Below are 20404 nucleotides of genomic sequence, written 5' to 3'. Positions count from 1 at the left end.
TTCTTGATTTTCTTTCATTTTGTTGTTGTTGTCGTTGTTGTTGGTTTTTGTGGTGGGCTCCTCCGTCAACAAAAGTCAACAAATAATATTTTTGCATGAAAATTGCAAATGAAAATATTCAAGCCAAGGCACCCGCCAACCACCCAAAAAAAAAAAAAATCTCAATCCAGATTGAGCCTCTCTCAATTTCTCTATCATCATCATCGTCATCGTCACCTCTTTTTTGGCCATATACATTTATGTTAGTTTAGGTTTTTCAATAGGTGCGCAATATTTTTCTAGGCATGTTTATCAATTTATGCATAAATGCAAATGGAATTTCATAAATAGTCATTTAATTGCACTTTTGGGCGAATGCAAGCAAATGAGATGCAAAATAAAGGAAAACTGCAATACCTCATCGTAGTTGGTTTGAGTGTGCGCCTGTGCGAGTGTGTGTGAGTTTGATAGATTAAAGTCCATTTTGAGGCAAAAATGTTCAACCACTAAATGTGTAAGCAGCTGCATCACTAGAAATGTTGTAAAGCAAAATCTTGGTGGAATTTCGGGTCTTCGGGGTTTGGGAGGAGGTAAAAAAAAAACATAAGAGAGAGACAGAAAAGAAAATTATATGCCACGCAGGAAAATCAAGACAATGCTTGGCATATATATGCCACACACACACACATTTATACTACTTTGTATGCATGTATCTCTGTTGTAGTGTCTCTGTGTGCAAGTGTTCCTGTGTGTGTATTTGTACAATGCAAAAAAGTAAACAAAAGGCGGCAAACAAACACAACAGCAGCACCAGCAGCAAAAGCAGCCAAAGCATCAGGCCGAAAGTATGCTACACAAAATGTATACACACATGAGGCTTGGGCCAGGCAAAAAGCGAGGTAACTAGTAAGTAGGGTAGAAGCAGGGTATCCGGAGGATCTGGTATGCCGAGTGGAGTGAAAGGCAACAATGTGCGTTTTGTTTTGTTTTGTTTTGAGTTGCCACTCTGTTTATTTCTTTTTCGTTACTTTTGCGCAATTTTCTGTTGATATTTCAGAGTGAGCGCCCAAATGTATGCAACACATACACACACACACACACTCAGAGAGAGAGAGAAAACACGAACATTTTTGTTTTATTTGTTAGATGCAACGACAACGACTGCAACAAATGCATTTCACAAGAAATTGAAAAGAAAATGAAATGCAATGCAATACCATGTGCCATTTAAATAGAAAGTTCATTTTCAGTTAGAAACATCTGCGACACAAACATCGCCCCCCTGCTTCGCCTTCACTCTTCAGAACGATGTATGAGACTGAAATTGATGAGTAAAAATGATAAAGAGCAAAAATAGTTTGTCCTATTTTCCCGCAAAAACGAAAGTGTTGAGAAAACAAAGATTTCCAAATTCATTTTTGATACTTTCACAAAGTCTAGTAAATAGCTTGGGTTCTCACATTATATATGTATGTCGCTATCTCTAAACAGAATCTTTTTATATTTTAAAGTATAAATTGTATGGCTATCCTCAAAATATGCTTGAAATTGAATCTTTGCATGTTGCCCTTCGCTGATTGATTCTTTACTCTTGGTTTTTGGTCTTCGTTGTCTATTTTCATCGTATGAAATCAATTTTGTTGACCCATTTTTTTGTTTTTTTGAGGGCGTCCAAAGTTCAATTTTTTTGACCCTCTTCTCTTGGCCGTATTGTCCTTTTGTTTTTGTTGATTATAAAACATGACACAGTCAACAGTAGGCGGCAGCAGCAGCATTTCATGCCTCGCATAGCATCATCATACTCTTCATGCTATGTTGCTGTTGCATATTACACATGAGTTCTAACAGGAAAAGGTTGCCGCAGTTTGTTGTTTACTAGTTTGCCATTTTTACCCACTCATCGTTTGCTTTTGTTGTTTCTTTTTTCTGGCTCTTGTTGTTGTTGTTGTTGTGTTTGTCGAGGGCCCTGCGGTTGTTGCTGCCGACTATTTTCACTCCATTTTTGAATGGTTTTATCCCTAAAGCCTGCTTGCGGATATGCATAGAGAATACAAACACAAACAAGTGTATACATATATAGCGACAAACAAATAAACGAACGAATGAACGAACGAACGAACGGACTGAAAAAAAGAGAGTGTGACATAGAAAGATTCAGAGGAAGGGGAAGGGAGAAAGAAAGATTGTTGCAAAAACAATAAATGGCAAATGTATAGAAGCGCAGCGGCATTTTAGGCGCTTGGAAAACAAAAGAGCTGAAAATTTGCAAAAATACTGCTGCCAATGCCGCTTTTCTCTCTCTCCAATTCCATTTTGCCTTCTTTTTTTCCATTTTTGGTCTTTTTTGCTTTCGTTTTTGCATTTTTATAGCAATATGGCAAATGGAATTTTTTCGTGCACTGAGCGCGCTAAACATTCAAATGAGTCAAGTGGCTTTTTGACCGTAGAGGCCACGTCGCGGCTGCCGAGTTTTTTTTTTCAGGAGTGGGTGAGCATTGGATTTGCATACACATAGAAATATATATGTGACAGCTATACATGGATCCCATATATCTATATATCTATCTATATCTATATACATAGTTGGTTAGTTGCGGTAGATACTTACTTAGATTTCCACTAGGAATGTAAACGTTGCCCGATGGCGTTCGCACCAAACAAGATGGCTCAAAGTCAACATCATTTGGATTGTTAACAGTTAAACGACCATTTTGCATGCGACTCATTGTCGGATTACGCGGCGGTACATCCGGCGGGGCCGTTGGCGTGACTCCTTCCAGGAGGAAGCCTGCAAGAAGGAAAAAACGAAAAATACATCAGTTTCAGTTGAAAATATTTATATATATAGTTGTTTAGGTAGCTGAGTGTGTAATTAACCTACAAAAGCTGAACTCACATGATCTGAACTTGGTTTACAAAACGTGTACCTTTTCTTTTTGTTGTTATAAATTGTTTAAACAGTTTGGAATAATATTATGTTACACTTCACCAATAGCCTAAAAGCATGCTCTGAGAAATCAGGTGAAATTGACTAGAAATGCAACGTCTCTTTTACATAAATCTCCTGATGCACCTAACTAAACAATAATTTATCAAGATCTGAAGCAGATGATTAAATTCATCTCGGCTTTTAAACTGCATCGCAATGGGATAAAAAAGGAATCGCATTCAAATGTAAACATTTATTATGGCTTCAATTAAAAGGAAGTAATCAAATATTCATTTGATAAGATTCAAAATTTAGAGTAATTTTTGTTTCAATATTCGTTAAAATTTTATCGAATACATTTTAACAGGCCATAAATCTTTTTGCATATGCATAACAGACATACATATTTTTAAATATTCTTAAATATTTTTATTATCTGCCTTTTAAATTATCTTTTTATTCAAACGATACGAAACGAATCGAAATAAAATATGTTTCGACCAAAAAACAACAACAGAAAAACTCATTTAAAATGCATGACTTTGAAAATGCAAAAACATTTTACACACAAAAATCTAGTTTACACACACACACGCACACCCACACACACACACACACACACACATTGACACTAAAAGTATGCAGTGAATATTTAAACAACTACAAAATGGTGGCGGATTATGGGTAAGGACAAGGGTGCAGCCGGAGGCTGGGGGAACCTGGTGAAGGAAAAGATACTGCAATCAGTGCCTAGCAACAACAAAAATCAGACCCAAAATGAATAAAAACGGAAAAAAAATGGAAATGAAATTATTTAACAGCATAGAAAATTCAATTTGTCTTATTTTTTATTTTTATTTTGGTTTTTTTTTTTTACATTGGGCATTTCTAGCTAAACAAACAGACAAACAGACAGACAGACAGAGAAACCAAATAAACCAACAAACACACACTGGGCCAGGCCAGGCCAACAGCATGCCGACAAAAAGATACAAAACTCTAAAATACAGAAAATTACCAAGGCAAAAGGCAATTTCCAAGCGAACGAAACAAATAGGAAAAAAAAAATCGAAATGAAATTCAATTTGCTGCGCTAAAAAAATTTCAGCATTGAGATAGACCGAGAGTGCCAAAATGCCTTTGATATATACAAACACACGCACACAAACAGAGGAGGCACAGACCACCCGCCCGCCTACTTGGAGTGGGTGTTCGTGTCCTTCTCTTTCTATCTATAATAAATTTCAAAAGCATTCGCATTCATTCGCATAGAAAATTTTAAGCTCATTTATAGGCTTAAAAAGCAGCAGAGACAGAGACACAGACACCAGAGAGTTAGTTGAACAGAGAGAGTGAGAGAGAGAGACCGGGGGTAAGGAGTCGGGGAAATGCGGACTGCAAACAGGATGCTCGACAAATTCAAATGCCAAAAGCAAAAAACAGTAGAAGAAATGGATGTAATAAAAAGCAACAACAACGAAACGGAAACGCCAACGGCTCACAAAATGAACGAAATTGTGAAAATTTGTTTGAGATTTGTGCTTGGCGCGAAAATTATATCCTGTTGGCCATCAGCAGGCTAAAAAGGAGCCCTCTTAAGTTACTTTAACTTTAGTTTCGGACTAAAGGAAACCATTTTATTCATGATCAGTTAGTCAAGATCTGTTCCGGATGTGCTAGAAAAAAGGAGCAGCAAAGTAGTAGTGAAGTAGCCAGTCAAGTGGCCAAGCCAAGTCAATTTAAGAAGGTTTTTTATAGCCATCTTTTCCTATCTCGCTCTCTCTGTGTGTGTGGGAAATTTAAGCTGCGGAAAATATGACACCAAGTTGGTTGGCCGGGAATAGCCGCAGGGCCTGCGCATTATCGTTAAATTGAAACGCGCCCTCATTGGACACCAGAGCAGGCAGCTCGATGGCCCAACTGCCTCCCAGCCTGCCACTGGCACCTACAGCAACAACAATAACAACAAAACATCGGACTGACTGCTGCCAGCAAAGATTATTTCACGCGGTTAAACACAGCTTCAGCAGCATCGCATCAGCGGCAGCCGGAGCAAAATTTCGGAACCAAAATTCAAAATTGGCATAGAGAAAGACACACAAACATGCACACACCCAAACCAAACCACCTAACACCCACCCAATCCACCCACTCCAGCTCCTGCTCCATCTGGCTAGCTGCGAGGGAAAGTGGAGGTAAAGTTGAAACCTTCAACGCTCCGCCGGTCAGCTGTGATTAAAATTGAGAGCAGTTGTCGCCAGTTGGGTCGCTCGTCGCTCCCTTCGGGCGAATTGTTGTCGGTCGGTCGGTGAGGAGAGGCCAAAATATTTTTGGACTTTTGTCTTTTGGCTTGCGTGTAATTAGATTTCAGATTTAAGGCGCTTAAAACTGATGCGCAGCAAATTGAAATTGAAAATGCTTTTGACAACATTTTTAGACCCGCAGCAGCGTGTGAGTTAGTGTGTGTGTGAGCGCGCGCTCGCGTCTGTGTGAGAAAGAGGCGCTAGAAAGTAGGCAACATTTTTATGCACATCAATAGAACCGAATAAAAAGTGATTTGAAATGGAATGCACATCAAATGTAAAGAAATTACAATTTACAATGAATTATCAATCAATGCTTAAGGGTAATAGGTGGCAGTACATGGCCTTCTTAATCTGCATCGAAATCATATTATTAAAAAAGAAATCACTTCCAATGGTGTAAGCTTTAGTTATTAACCAAATGTTTTCTTGTGTTGCTTAGCCCTCTTTTTCTATGGACATCAAAATTCTATCATGGATACCATTTTGAAATTGCACGACATTTTTTTCGTGTTTAACCATTAGCTTGCCATTCCTTTTTTCGTTTTTATTTTGTATTAAGAAAAACATTTCCCTAAACATTAGCATTGCATTTCGAGCAAATTATTTTGCCATCAAGCGTAAAAGTTAAGCTAAAAGTGCTAATCTGCACTATCCACTTGCCTCCTTCTCTCTGGCTTTGTCTGTCCTGCCATTTGGCACTCTCAACGACGATTTGCATACACAAACGATAACATCATTTAAATACACATAAGCAGCAGAGGGACGACAGAAAGTGAGAGGCGGAGGAAGGGAGGGCTGATAGGGGGGGGTCAACCTTGTGGCATTAGTTTTAATATTAAACAAAAACAAAATAGCAAAAATGTCAATTGTGAAGCCACAGTTCCTCGTTCATTCCCTTTCACATAAGCTCTTTTGAATATGGAGATGGACACAAACACACAGACACATAGATGTGAGTCAAGGGCTTAGAGAAAAAAAGAAACTACTGAATGTGGTTGGGTCGGATCGGGAGGAGGGTGTTGGAAACGATGAGGCGATGACAATGGCAATGTCGGCGGGGGCCAAACAAAAGTAGCTATTCCAGGACCTGCAGCAATGATTCGCATCCAACAGCATCAGCAGCAGCATTCCAGACAGTCGTAAGAGCAGCCAGGAACCAGGAGTCACAATACGAATGCCAAACGATGCAGCAGGCGATATGTGTTTGTATGTGTGTATAGGGTGGAGCGGTGGGAGAAAAAGAAGACAAAAAACTACTCCGGGGAATGTTAATGGTATGGGAAGAGGAACAGCGTGAGTGAGAGGCAGAGAGAGAGAGCGCGAGAGCGAGAGGAGGAGTAGCCTGATAAGCAGCTTATCTTCATTTCTACAACCCCCAGCGTTTATTTTGCCTTCTTTCACTGATGTTGCTCTACGTTCTTGTTCATGTTGTTGCCTCTCTATGTATGGGTGTGTGTGTGTGTGTTGTCATTGTCGTTGTCATTTTGAATGCGAATTGTTGTCCTCATCGTCGTTTTTGGTACGCAAAATGTGTAATGGCATTTCGTCAGACGGAGCATGAAAAAGCGAGGCAAAAAGCTTTAGTGATAAGGCAACAGCAGGCCACCTCCACCACCAGAATGCGGAGACGGTTGTGGGATTGGAAGAACAGCCAGCATGGGAAGGATAAACACAGCAGGGGCTTGTCGCCCATAGAAAGAGATAGAAAGAGAGAGAGAAAGAGTAGGGTGGGCTTGAGTATGACCCCCCCAATGGCTCTCTTTTATTTTTCTATTCTTGTCTTTTTTTTTTTTTTTTGACTTGCATTTTAATGCTTTTATAATGCACTCGACGAACAAACAAAATGGCAGAGCGAAGGGGAAAAGAAAGAAAAACAAGATTTTAAGTCTTGCTCTAGAAAATTTGCCAGTTTTCACTTAAAACCTACAGTAAGTGCCTGCTAATTTTCCCTTTTATTCAAAGTGACCAGAATTATACATACTTAATACACCAATCAGAGTCATCGGGTCTCCATTTGCTGTCCTCGTGGTCATCAAATTTTCTAAATCTAATTGAAAATTTGAACAACTTTAACACTTTTCGAAATATTCATGTATATTAATTTATAATTCATTTCCAATTACACACCAATTGCTTGTACCTTTCGTTTAACTGTCCGAGAAATACCTTCAGCAATTATGAATTTATTTTCATTAAACTGTTAGCTTTTCAACAGCATTTTTAAAGAGCACAGACCGAAAAATATGTTAATTAAATTAAGACTACCAAGACTGTGCAAACGAAGGAGAAAAGGAAACGGAGGAAGGAGAAGAACGATTGAGGTAGCTACCGAAAAGCGACACCAGCTGCTTGTGGCATGCCAACAATGAACAATGGGGAGCATGCCAACACCTTTTCAGGTAGGTGGCAACAACTTCTTCTCCTTCTTCATTTTCTTCTCCACCTCCTTGACGGTGAGTTGTAGAGTCACTGGATGGCTGGATGGCTCACCGCTGCTGTTGACGAGAGAAATGTAAAACACTTTTGGTATGACAGCCGAAATGTCAGTTAAGCATGAATTGCTGTGAAGCAAGAGTTCGGGGTAATAGATGAGTGGAATACAGAGAGGGTGAGAGATGGAGAGAGAGAGAGAGAGAGAGGAAGTCGAGAAAAAGAGAAAGAAAAAGAAGAGACGGTAATGAAAATGAGGCCATCCTGATGGCCAGGCAAATGGCCAGAATGAAAACCCAGGAGCAAGCAAAAACTGAAGTTGAATCCAAAAACTGACAACTGAAGGTGTTGTTGGCTACAGTTTGCTTATTTGTCCTTTCTTTCTTATTTTTCTTCTTTTCTGTTTTTTTGTTTTTTTTGTTTTATTGCATCAGGGGGTTAAATGCAACTTAAGCAAGGTCCATGGACAAAGGGCAACAGGAAAAAAAAACAAGTGAAATGAAAAAACCTCACCAGGGAAAATTGCATTGAAAATTGTGCTAACAGAATTTGAAATCGAGTGACAGATGCAATTATATAATGAGACGAACGCAATAATCCCACCCATCGAATGCAACGAACTCGAACAATTTAAATAAAATTTTCTTCAATTGCAGAAAGCGATGTGAGAGAGAAATGTGTTGCTGCTGTTCGATTAGAATCTTTCAAACCAGTTTAGCGGGAACATATTTCGTCCCTTTTGTTCGGTGATGCAGTGTGTCCTAGTGGCAACCAAATATAACAATAAACGACAAGAAGGACCACGATAACGACAGGTAAATAAGCAGCTCCCAACAAATGGGCAAAATGGCCCACGTATACTCTACGGGTGTGCACGTTGCGTATACGCAATGTAGTATAGTGCAGGTTTTAGTTAGTTTTTTTTTTTTTTGGATTTTGCTTTTGTTTTTAGGTTTTCTTTTGTTGTTTTCTACCTTGTTGCTTTGTTGCTGCAGCTGCAGCAGCTGCAACTGCCATTTTGTTGATAAGCAGCAGCAGCAGCCGCAGACAAAATGAACATTGGATCGAAAGAGACAACAGATGAGAATGAAAGAGAAAGAAACAGATACGGGAGGCAAACAAAAGGCGCCTAAACTGACATTTGGGCGCATTGTTTAGACCGTGTCTATGTATTAGTATGTCCAATGTGTATGTCTATGTATATATGTGTGGCTCTGTGTGTGCATGTATGTGTATGTATTTGTATCCAGTGTTTATGTGCCATCTGAGTTGACTGCATCTAGTTACAGGCCTCTATTGCCAGATGAAATGACATTGGTCCCAAAACAATTTGAGCCATACATTTTTGCTACATACATTAAAAATGGGATAGAGCTGATTATATACTATATTAAGTATTTTTGCCTTTAATTTAAACTATATATTTTCCTAGTTAAACCTAAATTACATGGAGTTTTCCGAATCTTTGACCACTGTGAGGACTGTTTTTATTCCTTGCTCTTTCCCTCTCACTGTCTCTTTGTCATTTCTATCACTGTCTCTATCTCCACCTCTTCTCAGCCTCCCATTGCTCCCTCCTACCCCTAGAGAACTATAATGCGGGCCATCTATATGCGTGTACGCGTTTCGCCGTTTGTCCTCTGTTTATATTTGCACTAACACGGCTGCAGCTATTTGTATCTGTGTGAGGTACTGCCTGTGCCTGACATATAAATAGAGAGAAAGCACACACACACACACACACACAAACACGCACATAAGCACAAAGTTGTCAAAGTTGTTTCGGTACACAAATCCTTGTCCTGGTCAAGCCGAATGCCTTGGAATAGGTAAAATGTTTGTGTCTCTTCATCTTCATCTCTGTGTCCGTCTCCGTCTCCATCTCTGTCTCTTTCTCTGGGTCTCTTTTGTATAGTTTATTAAATTTTAGTAACGTTCACAGAAAGCAAGGCAAACTATAGTATTTATGTCGCCTGTCATGTACAACTCCCTCCGCCACAATGCCAAACACAACACATCCCAACCTCTCTCGCTACCTTCAGCAACCCACGCCATATCTTTTTGTTTGACAAACTTTCTCTATGTGTGTGTTTTCTTTTTTTGGTTTTTTTTCGCCTAGGAGATTTATTTAGTCAGGCCACAAAAACTTTGGATTTACTTCGACACACAATTGTCAGCTTAGTCACGTTTCATGTGCCGACATATAGTCCTGCGTATGGGATTTACCTGGCTGCCTAGCACAGACACATACATTGAGAGAGACAGAGAGAAACTGAGCAGCAAAGAGCAAAGAATGAGATAGAGATAGTTACTAATACTAAACACGACATAAAGGTAAAAAGCCAAAGGCACGCGATGCGCATATTTTAATGTTAGGACCAAAAAGAAAACACAACTCAGTTGATGCTTTGTTTGGTTTAGTTAACTAACTGGCTGGCTGGTTGGTTGGCTGGCTTCACTACGGTTCCCTCCATTCTCGCTCATGCATCGCACCATCATCATCCACCATCCACCTTAACTCTACTTTGACTGTATTTTATACTATACTCTACTAAATTTTACTCCATTCCAGGTGCTCCTCGTTTAGGCTACTTGCTCCTGCGGTTACATTTGCTCTTGGCGAGGATCAAACTTTGATTCACAACTTGTTTCATATGTTGATATTTTGATAGAGCCCTAGGGATTCCTAGTACGAAGCGCGAGAAAACGGGACTGGAAAAAAGAGGACGAACAAACGAGAGCAAATGCCGCTTCGGGGTCTCTAATATAAATTCATTGGTTAGAAACTTTCATTAGAGTTTTCCCAGTTGAAGCTTTTATGGAGAGCAGATGACAACAGATTTTCCACGATATCTCAATTAGAGAGTTTGAAAGTAGATACTCCCTCTATCTATTATGTCTAGAGTTAAAGTTCTTAGTTTCTAGCTTTGACTGATTTCACATGGATTTGCTCCTTCGTTTAGGTCTGCCATTTTCGGGACAAAATCAACATTATTCGCGATTCAAAAGTTTGCCTACTTTGCAGTGCATTTAATCAAATTTCAAATTGTGACCCAGTTTGCTTAGTTCTATACCAAACGAACGCCGTAACCGCCGCCCACTAATCCTAAATCATTCGTTTTTTCGAAGGGGAGGGTAGGGGGACTCTAGCATTTTTGGTGGTTGGCAAATTTTGCGGCTGGCAAAAACCAACTTTGACAGCTTTTGATAGTTTGTTGTAGTTGTTGATTTTTTTTCGTCCTCCCCTCCCCCTTCTTTGGCGTTTTTTATTTCTGTGTTTTGTTTTGAAAGAGACGCGACGTCGCTTAATTGATTTTGTGGCATGGCATGCAAAAGTTCAGTAGACGACGACAACGTCAACTAAAAACCGCAAGCCAGGCGATTTGAGTTGTGTTTTCATTTTTTTTGCTTCTTTTTTTTCCTCGTCGCTTTGCCTAGAAAACTCTTCTACTTAGTGGCAAGTACCAGCGACTGAACCGCCTGTAATCCTATTAGACGACGGCGTCATGTCTCTCTTTCCTGTGTGTTAGTGTGTGTGTGTGTGTAGCATACTTTGCGGTTTTTACTTTATCGTGTTGAGTCGCGCCAAAACTACTTTACGCCCCTCTAATTTTACAAAGCATACTTTAAGGCTTTAAGTTGAATCAACCCCTGCCTAAAATTTTCGTTACATTTCTACCCCGTTTCGTTTTTTGCCAGATTTATTTGCTTTGATATAGCCATGTTAAAACTTTTTCCAAATTTGATACTTTATTTGACACATTTCTTTTTCGCTTGGTTTTTTCTTTTTCTCCTTTGGGTACGTTTATTGTTGTTTGCCAAAATGCAGAAAAGTTGCCAAAAAGAGAATCTAGGTCGTTTCGCCTTCAACTATCGTTGGAAATTATACGAAATTATAGTATATAAAAGTGGAGCTATTTTTGTTCGAAATGCGAGAAGAAAGCGAAAAGAAAATGGAGAAAAAAAATGAATGAGTTGCATTTCTATTGTGTGTGTATGCTATAGATAACTGACATTTGCTTGCGGCTCATTAACATTTCAAAGTGCCAACCCAATTTCCATTGCATACAAACAGGCCAAACAGGCGTTGCCATTTGTTTTCCCTTTTCCTCTCTCGCTCACTCTCTCTCTCTCTCTCTTTCTCTCAGTCGAGCTGTCTGTTAGACTGTCTGTTTGTCTCTCATTCTCACTGGCTGCTATAATTCACAGCGTGTCAGGCATACTTAACCTTCCGCTGTACGTGTCGTAATGCCGAGTCGAGGTGCTTGACATTTTTCGCGAACACCGCCTTGTGTTATGCAACACACACACACACGCACACACACACCACATTTACTTCAGAGCTTCCCATTGTCTGTCTGATGCTATGGCATCCAAAACACAAAAGCCTAGAAACTTACGCGGCCTGACAAACAAATTAAGCGCACAAAAGCAGAAAATAAAAGCTTAAGTGCCAGGAGTGTGGGGAAAACTTAAAAGCAACTAAAGAAAGAGCAAGAAAGAGTAAAAAGCAACTAAGAAAATTTTGTTGAAACAAATGAAAATCGCTAACTTAAATACCCTGGAGACCATTCAAATATAAACAAAGACTATTTTCTTTTCTCAATTAAACCTTTAGCAATTCCATCATCTTTAAGTCATTCAGCAGATTTCCCCCTCCTATTTCCCTTAGAAATAGATTTATAAATAATCATTCATTTGGAATAATTTTCATGTTTTTATAATTATTTTAGTTGCAGCTCATTTCCGTTTCTATGAATCTATCTAGTAGTCTTCTCCTTTCCTGTTCTGGATTGTGCTGGAGGGTATAAAAATATATAAAGCCATAGTTTTAGTTTTACTTTAGTTCTCGGTTTTTTTCTTCTGTTTCTGTTTCGGTTGCTGTTGCTGCATTTCATGGCAGCTTGCAGCTGTCGTAAAAGTGCAGCCAGTTAAGCACTTTTTGTCTCAATGAGTGTCAACAAGCTGCGAGCTGCTATCTAGCTAGCTAGCTAGGCAACATGCAAGCAACCATCACAACAGCAACAAGGCGACGCGACACAAGTCAAGTGTATCACACACACATACAAACTCACATAAAGAAAGAAAAAAAGAGAAAGCAAGGAGAAAAGAAGAAGGAAAAAAATAATCGCTCTATTAATGAGCCTTAGGCCAAGTGCAACAAGCTGGCAACATGACCTAACCTAACCTAACCTAACCTAGCTATTTAGTGCCTGTGTGTCTGTGTGTCTGTGTGTGTGAATGAGTATGTGTGAGTGTGTGATAGCTCGAGGCGTTAGTTTTGTGGCCACAGCATGATTTTTTATGCTTTATGTTTGTTTTGCCAACCAACAGCAGACAATAAAGACTAAAGAGAGGCCAAAATGAAAACAGAAAAAGAGTAAAAAGAGGGGGGAAGGGGGAAAGACAGAGAGAAAGAGAGTGTCTGTGCGTGTGTGTGTTAAAAAAGCTGAAAGTTATGGGTCGAGTAATGACTTTTTGCCTGAAAGTAGGCAATGAATTTTGTTCTTGAACTGCTTGGTTATAGCAATTAGATGGAAAATTTTAAAAAAAATTCTTTTCGGGCTATTTAATGGAAATCTCTAATTGGATTTCCTTCATTGAATTCGCCATTTATTTTTTTATTTTGGTGTGTCAACAAAAGTTGCTATGCAAACAACAAAAAATAATCAAAATCAGCATCATCATCATCGTTCTTCATGATGATTTTGGTTGCCGTTGTCGTCTCTCATGCACGTGGATCTGAATATAATAGAAAACGAAAAACTTTTGTAGGGTATGAGCACGACACACACACACACACACATTTCCTTTTTTGGTCTTTTTTGGTATGTCTGAAACGTATTCATTACAAGTTTCGTATTACAAATATAAGAAGGTATGTATATGTAGTAGGTATATAATGTACATTTGTATGTACATAAACGTGAAGTGGAATGTAGGATTGGAGTAGAAGCCAGGGGAGGGAGGGTCTGGGATTTTACAAACAACTTTAATTGGAGTGACTTGAAAGAGAAGTTCTTCTTGGGCGCGCTTCTTCCTTTTTTGTGATTTGCTTGGCTTAGCTTTTGGTCAAGTGCTTTTTTTTTTGCGGATTCTCTTTTGTGGTTGAAGCACCCACAGGTCAGATTTGTTGGCACTAATGGTCACACATACACACACACACACACACACAACAAAAAAAGGGGCCAAACAGAAGTAGCTTCTTCATTTGTGTTAATATAATTTAAATTTTTTTTGCTTTTCTCATTTCTGGATTTAACTTTGTGAGCGCTCGTTTTTTAGTAGGCTTTGGAGAGTCGTAAGAAAAAATTGTTGAAAATTCTGTCTGCGCTTAATTTTTATTCGCCCACGCACATAAAGACACAGACGTAGACGTACACGCACACACTGCTACATCTAAAGGCTGACCCTGTCCCTGGCCATGTATAGTCAGCCTTTTGGTTAGACCATTGCTCAGCTCAAGTGTGGCCGAAATTGAAAAATAGCGAAAGTTTCGGTTGTTTGAGGGTTTTTTTTTTATGTTTTCTGAGGTACTTTTCTTTTCTCTTCCTTTTTTTTTTTGTTATTAATGTTTCTTGCCTGTTTGTGAGCATCTTAAAGTCAGTAGAAGTTTTGCTTATTTTCGACATTTTTCAAGTTTACTTCCATGTTGTTGCTGGTTATGGGGCAAGTGAGTAAAAGTTTGTTCCTGGTAATTATGCTGCAAGCAAAAAAGTTGAAGTTCGTCTTTCTTCTTCCCTCGCTCGTGGGTGAGAAAATTATGATGATGTTGAGTACATAGGAAAGTGGGAGGAAAACAGCACAAGAGAGCCAGAAAAACAGAGTGAGAGAGGGGGAGTTGAGTGTGGAAATGCGTTAGGGAATGGGCTTATGTCAAGTTTCAGGTCTAGAATTGCAAAGCGAAGAAATGTGGTTAAGTTCAAGTTCTTTTTTGTACCATTTTTTGTGTTGAGTACAGTGAAAACCAGTACAAATGAAAGGAAACATTTTTAATTAATCTCAAGCACATTTCGTGGCTGGTCGAAAGAAGCTTTCTTAACTTTTTTTAAATGTCTTGACATTTATGACTCAGCCATGACCTGCTCTAGTATTTTAATATAAACAATTTAGTATTTCAAAATCTTTCTGTGATGGGAACCTAATTATATTTTTATATTCATTCATTTAAAATTAAATTTTTCTTGGGATTTTCTAAGTATATATTCGCTAAATATTTCCCTTAGCAAATAATGTTAAGTTAAAACGTTCACTTAAGTCTTAAGTGGCGAAAAATTTACTCATTTGCTTTTTGAAAATTTCATTTGGTTCTTTTTGGTAAACTACTTGATTCTACATTTAATTAAAAAGTTTTATGCACCATTTTGATTTTGGTTTTCATTTTTCATATGCCACACTCTCACACACACACACACACACACACACACACACACACGAGCATAAAGTTAATTTAGCAATTAGAGTTTTGGGTTAATTGCAAGACCACAGAGCAGAAAATCATATTTGCCAACTATTGGGTTAAGGTTGGTTGCTGCCTCATAAAACTGCATTGAAATTGTTCTTGCTGTTGTTGTTGTTAAAGCACTAGCACATTCATAGACACACACATACACATATGTACATAAACACGAGCACACTAACAATTAAAAATAATGAAACCCAGTCTACGGTATTATGTAAAGCAATTAAAAATGTTGCAGTACTCAAAAAATAGAGAAAGAACAACAACCAAGATGATGATGATGATGATGACGCAGAGGACGACGATGACGACGACGACGACGAGGAGAAAAATAAGTAAAAGCCGCAAGCATAACTTGAGGCGCGCACACATTGCAAAATAAACAAACCGCCAGGCAAAATGTGGGCCAGCCAAAAAGTATGCAACAGCAAAACACTACGAAAAAAAGGAGAAAACTTGCTGCTGGCATTTCGCTGTCTAACCCATGATTAAGTAAATTGTTGAAAAATGTTAAACAAGCGACACATGCCTCGAGGTTCTTTCTTCCTCTCTCTCTCTCTCGACCCCTCTACCACCTCGTCTCGCCGCAGTCTATGCACTCTGCTCCGCTGACCTGCTAAAAAAAAATCTATAAAAATGCACACACATACACGCAAGCAAGCAAGCAGCGGGCACAGATACATTGCATTGCTTGGGCGCCTGCTGTTAGGCAACATATTGCAGTCAAGGCCTCACTGCGTGCATTTTTTAAATGCTCTTTCGCTTCCTTTTCATGTACATACATATATATATATGTGTATATGTTTTCCTCTTTTTTTTTTTGCTTTGCTAACTGTTGTTGCTCCTGCCGCATGTGGCACAAACGGAAGCTGCTGTTTGGCTCGCATAAATAATAACAATAGCAGTCATGGGGGTTGGGCAAACGATGGTTAAACCCGGGGAAGGGGTCGGTCGGTCGTTCGGTCGGTTGTTTCACTTAGTGGGCGTGGCTAGCCAACAACACGTGTAGTAACATTGCCCCTTCTTTATTGAAACTATTTGCTCTGTTTGTGAGTGTATATGTGTGAGCAAACATTGTCCATGCAGATGTGTGTGTGTGTGTGTCTTTAGTGGTGTTGGTATTTGGTGTTGCATCTATGGTATACATGTGTTCCTGGGTGTTTTCTATCTTGTTTAAAAATTGTTGGCCATTTGAGGTTGGCGTTCGGGACATGTGTTTACCTGGTTACTTTGGCTTATTGGCTTTAGCTTTTGGCTTTGGCTTTGGCAGTTTGCGAAAAATATGTTGTCTAAAGGCTTTAAAAACTGAAAGTGAGACATTTAAACAAGTTAACTTGTGAGAATATACACAGCAACAACAACAACAACAGCTACAACCAAAAGTTGGAAGGATCATGTAGAGCGCCCATTCAACTTAGTTATTCTACTCTCTGACTTAAGCTTCTAGATGTCTTTTTCTTTTGTATATTATCTTTTTCTGTAAAAGACTTTTCTTCTATGTCCTCTTTTAATAAAATTTACTTCCTCAAGTCGAAAATTTTGGTTAATAAAAGATAATGCAAGAATACAATTTGTATATACTCCCTTATGCTAGATTTGAACCATCGATGGAACCAGCTTTAAACATACCTGCAAATATATAAGAAAAACAAAAATTTTGATAATTAGAGAACAATATTTTCTATGAATTTTGTTGTATTTTCAATGATAATTAAATTAAATGCAAATTCATTTTAACGTTGAAATTTAACAATAATTTAATTTGTGGCTAACCGCAATCTGTTTTTCTCGGTTTCTACAAACAGAAAAAAAAACGTTTTCTTTTTTTTTTGCCCAACATCATTTTTGGTGTTTTTGTGTCAATGTCAGTGGCAGAAATTGCTTTGCAACCAATTTTATTATTTCATATATACATACATACATATACACACATTACAAACAAAATTCTGTTTTCCTTTTTTGCCTTCTTGTTTTCATGACATTTTCAAGCGAATATTTACAGATTTATGACAAAATCAGGAAAGATTGAAAGGACAACATAAATAAAAAGAGAAAACCATATAATTTGATGCTTGAACTGATCGAATTTGGCATACCCTTTAAACATAACAACTCTAGGAATGGAATTTATGCACATTTCATTCGCTTCTCCATGGGGTTAACAATAAAATATTTTTCAAAATTAATTTAAATGTTTTCCTAATGAATGTTTACTACATACTTTCATATTTCACTCTTGTCCGATTTTCATTGTGATGCTAATATTGAGAGAAAAACGAAACTCTAAAAAATGGAAATTTTAGTTTGCATTTCTATTGCTGCTGCCGCTGCTGCTTACATAAGTTGAAGAGTGAGAAAAAATTTGTAACTAAATAGATATGCAGAGACAATTTAAAAATTTAACGCCTGTCAACTGTCATGTTAGTCGATGACACTTGCCCAGACACCCCATGCCCCATCACCCAAACCATTTCTCTCCACTCCTCTGACCATTATCATTAAATGATTTGGATATAGATATGCAAATAATGTTGCCAGATGCAGGTTGAGTTTGTTTTTCGAAGAGAAATTTGTAAAATAATAATTTTTAATGATAAATAGGCGAAATAAAGATTTTCCCTCATGATCAGCAGGGGGTCATCTCGATTCGTTTTGTAGGCAAATTGCATAACCAAGCACCATTCCATTTTCCAATCAGTTGAATCAAAAGATTCGTTAGTTGAAATTTCAGTAAAGTTAATTTGGTCGTCTTTGTTGTTTAGTTACTTTTGGATTTCTTCTTCATGATTTGCGTAGGTAGAGTTTGAACCTGCAACGGCGATAAACCGACAACAAGGCAACAAGAGAACAACAACAATCGAGAGGCAGAAGAATTCGTACAGTAGCCGCAAGCACATGTCCAAACAAGGAACAAGGAACACTACCAACAGCCCCCCAAAATATTGCTGTGGAGGTCGGACGATCGTGGATACTCAAAAGTTAATGACTTTTTGTGGCCAGACCACGAGGTAAAGAGACGACGACCAGGAACTACAACAGCAACAGCAACAACAACAATGCTTATGCAATGATAATAAAACGCAGCATGGAAAAGACAGGCCGAGAGAGAGTTAGAGAGACAGGGGGATGGGAGTAGTTGTGGTTGTTCGCAAAATATAAATGAAATAAATTACTGCGCAAGCGCGCAGCGGTGGCGGCTCAAACACAATGATCATCATCATGTGGCCCAAGTTAGTTTCTGTTTCTGTTTCTGCTTCTGCTTCTGCCTTTGCCTCATCTGCATCTCTTCTCGTTGCCAAAGCAATTTGAATGGACGTGCTGCGGCCTCCGTGTGTGGGTTCTTCTCCCATCTTAGAGATGGCAGACCACTAAAAAACAGACTATCGAAAGGGAACAAACTATTGCCATCTAAATTACCTCTGCATGGAAAGTAATCCAATGTATATTGTGGCTTGTAAAATACATAAATAGGTAGCCTAATGTTTTTTTTTTTATTAATATAGCCAGGTGACATTTTGCTTGACTCATTTGATTCTCATTTCATATTTCTCGAGTAGCTCTGTTTTATGTCATACCTAGGGCTTTTGGACTTGTGCATTTCATTTCTCATTTGAATGCACAGCATGTTGCTCTTATTGGAGGACGATCTGACCAACCGACTGACTTCTTCTGTAACTCCTACGGCTTCATTTGCCATTATCTTGTTGTTGTTAGTTGCTTGGTCGATTGCTCGGTTTGTCGGCTGGTCTCTTGGTTAGTTAGTGCGCTTTAATTTATCGTTGCAAACATTTTACACACACACACACAGACTGAGCTGCTTCTCTTTTCACATCTCTGCTATATATTCTTTCGAGAGTCGCGCAACATACACCTACAATGCCACGAGGCAAGTCAATTGTCCAGTCTTGGAGTCTCCATCATAAATTGTATTGCCTTGTGCTCTGCTACAACATACAACATACTAAATAAAAAATGCAAATATGACGCGCTGTTGCGTTTTTTCCCTTCTTAACTCTTTCATGTACTCCCTGCCTTATGCCCTCCTCTCCTTTTGCTCTTTGCTACTTTATTTGCTTATTGAGTTTATTATTGTTGTCGTTATCTCTTGGGGTTATCATTATGTTTATTATTGCACTCGCTCGCATTTGCAGTGGAGTGACTTTGCTTGCATTAATATGCGCATCTTTTTACGCTAATTTAATGTGCTCCCCATTGTTCGACTCGTGCCTTGTGCCCCACCACCACCAACCGATCTCTAAGAAGACAACCATTGGGCATGCCAACCCAACCAAAAAAAAAAAAAAAAGAAAAAAGGAAACCGTGTGGGCTCTTCTTTCATATATCTTTTGTGAAGATTTATGCTCAACTTAAATTGATCTTTATGGGCTGGCTGAATGGCTGTTTTATATGAATTGCGAACCGAGTGGGTTTTAGATATTTAAGTGAGGCTTATAGATGATAATGATGATTGGCAACAATTGTTAGTCGCTCAAGTTAATCCATCCAGAAGGAGGTCAACTCCTTATCTACACACACACAAATAGTTAGTAAGTATGCAGTCAGTTTTAGTTCCTTCCTTCATTTGCCTCTTTGCATTTCCTGTTCCATGTTTCTTTGTCAATTTGAAAAGTACATTTGTATATATATACTTATGTAATACCTTCGATATCTACAAGTTGCAAAGCTTAAATCTAATGCTTGGCGAATGCCAAACCGACAAATACAAATGCCATGCCAAGTTTTTATCTTGGCATCATGAGGATGAAGCGTAGGAGTAGCAAAAGGTAGAGTAAAGGGCAAAGGATAGGGCAATGTGAGTGTGTGTGTGTGTGTGATATGGTTGCTGGTAGTTCATCAACCCCGCCTCTAACCCCACACACACACAGAGCGTAGCATCGCGCCGTTCCGCGCTCCACCTTCTATTTTTGCTCAACTTCCGGGCAACGAACTAAACCATTTCCGTGTGTTGTAGTCGTCCGAGGATTTATGCCCAAGCCTCGAGTTTATAATCTTGCCACTCAAATCGCTAAGCAGGAGAGCTTGAGCAGCTGTAGCTAAAGTAGTTGTGGCAGTACTTGGAGGAGGATCCTCCTGCTGCTGCTGCTGCTGCTGCTGCTACTGCTGCTCCTGCACTTAATTTACCCTTAATTAATTGACCTGCAGTCAAGTTGAGTCCTTCCTGCTTCACTCTGTTGCCGTTGCCGCGCTGTTACTGCTATTTTTTTAATCGCTTCTTTTTTTTTTTTTTGATTTTTTGCAAATGTTTTGTGTGCATGCAAATCGTTTGTTCAGCGTTGT

The 20404-nt window shown here is 38.8% G+C and overlaps 1 protein-coding gene across 3 annotated transcripts in view; it reads right to left on the bottom strand.

Annotated features, from left to right (window-relative positions):
• The window catches only part of Ten-m (teneurin transmembrane protein Ten-m), a 160216-nt gene that overhangs the window by 56843 nt on the left and 82969 nt on the right, over positions 1–20404 (bottom strand). For all 3 annotated transcript variants that reach the window (XM_068293107.1, XM_068293108.1, XM_068293109.1), the window contains exon 2: positions 2588–2767. In XM_068293107.1, the coding sequence (XP_068149208.1) occupies positions 2588–2767 (180 nt within the window). The remainder of the gene's footprint in view (positions 1–2587; positions 2768–20404) is intronic.

The sequence above is a fragment of the Drosophila tropicalis genome, unplaced genomic scaffold (assembly GCF_018151085.1).
Source record: "Drosophila tropicalis isolate 14030-0801.00 unplaced genomic scaffold, ASM1815108v1 contig_694, whole genome shotgun sequence".
Taxonomy (NCBI): Eukaryota; Metazoa; Arthropoda; class Insecta; order Diptera; family Drosophilidae; genus Drosophila; species Drosophila tropicalis.
The sequence above is the reverse complement of the archived record's forward strand: the minus strand, read 5'-3'. Positions and strand labels throughout refer to the sequence as shown.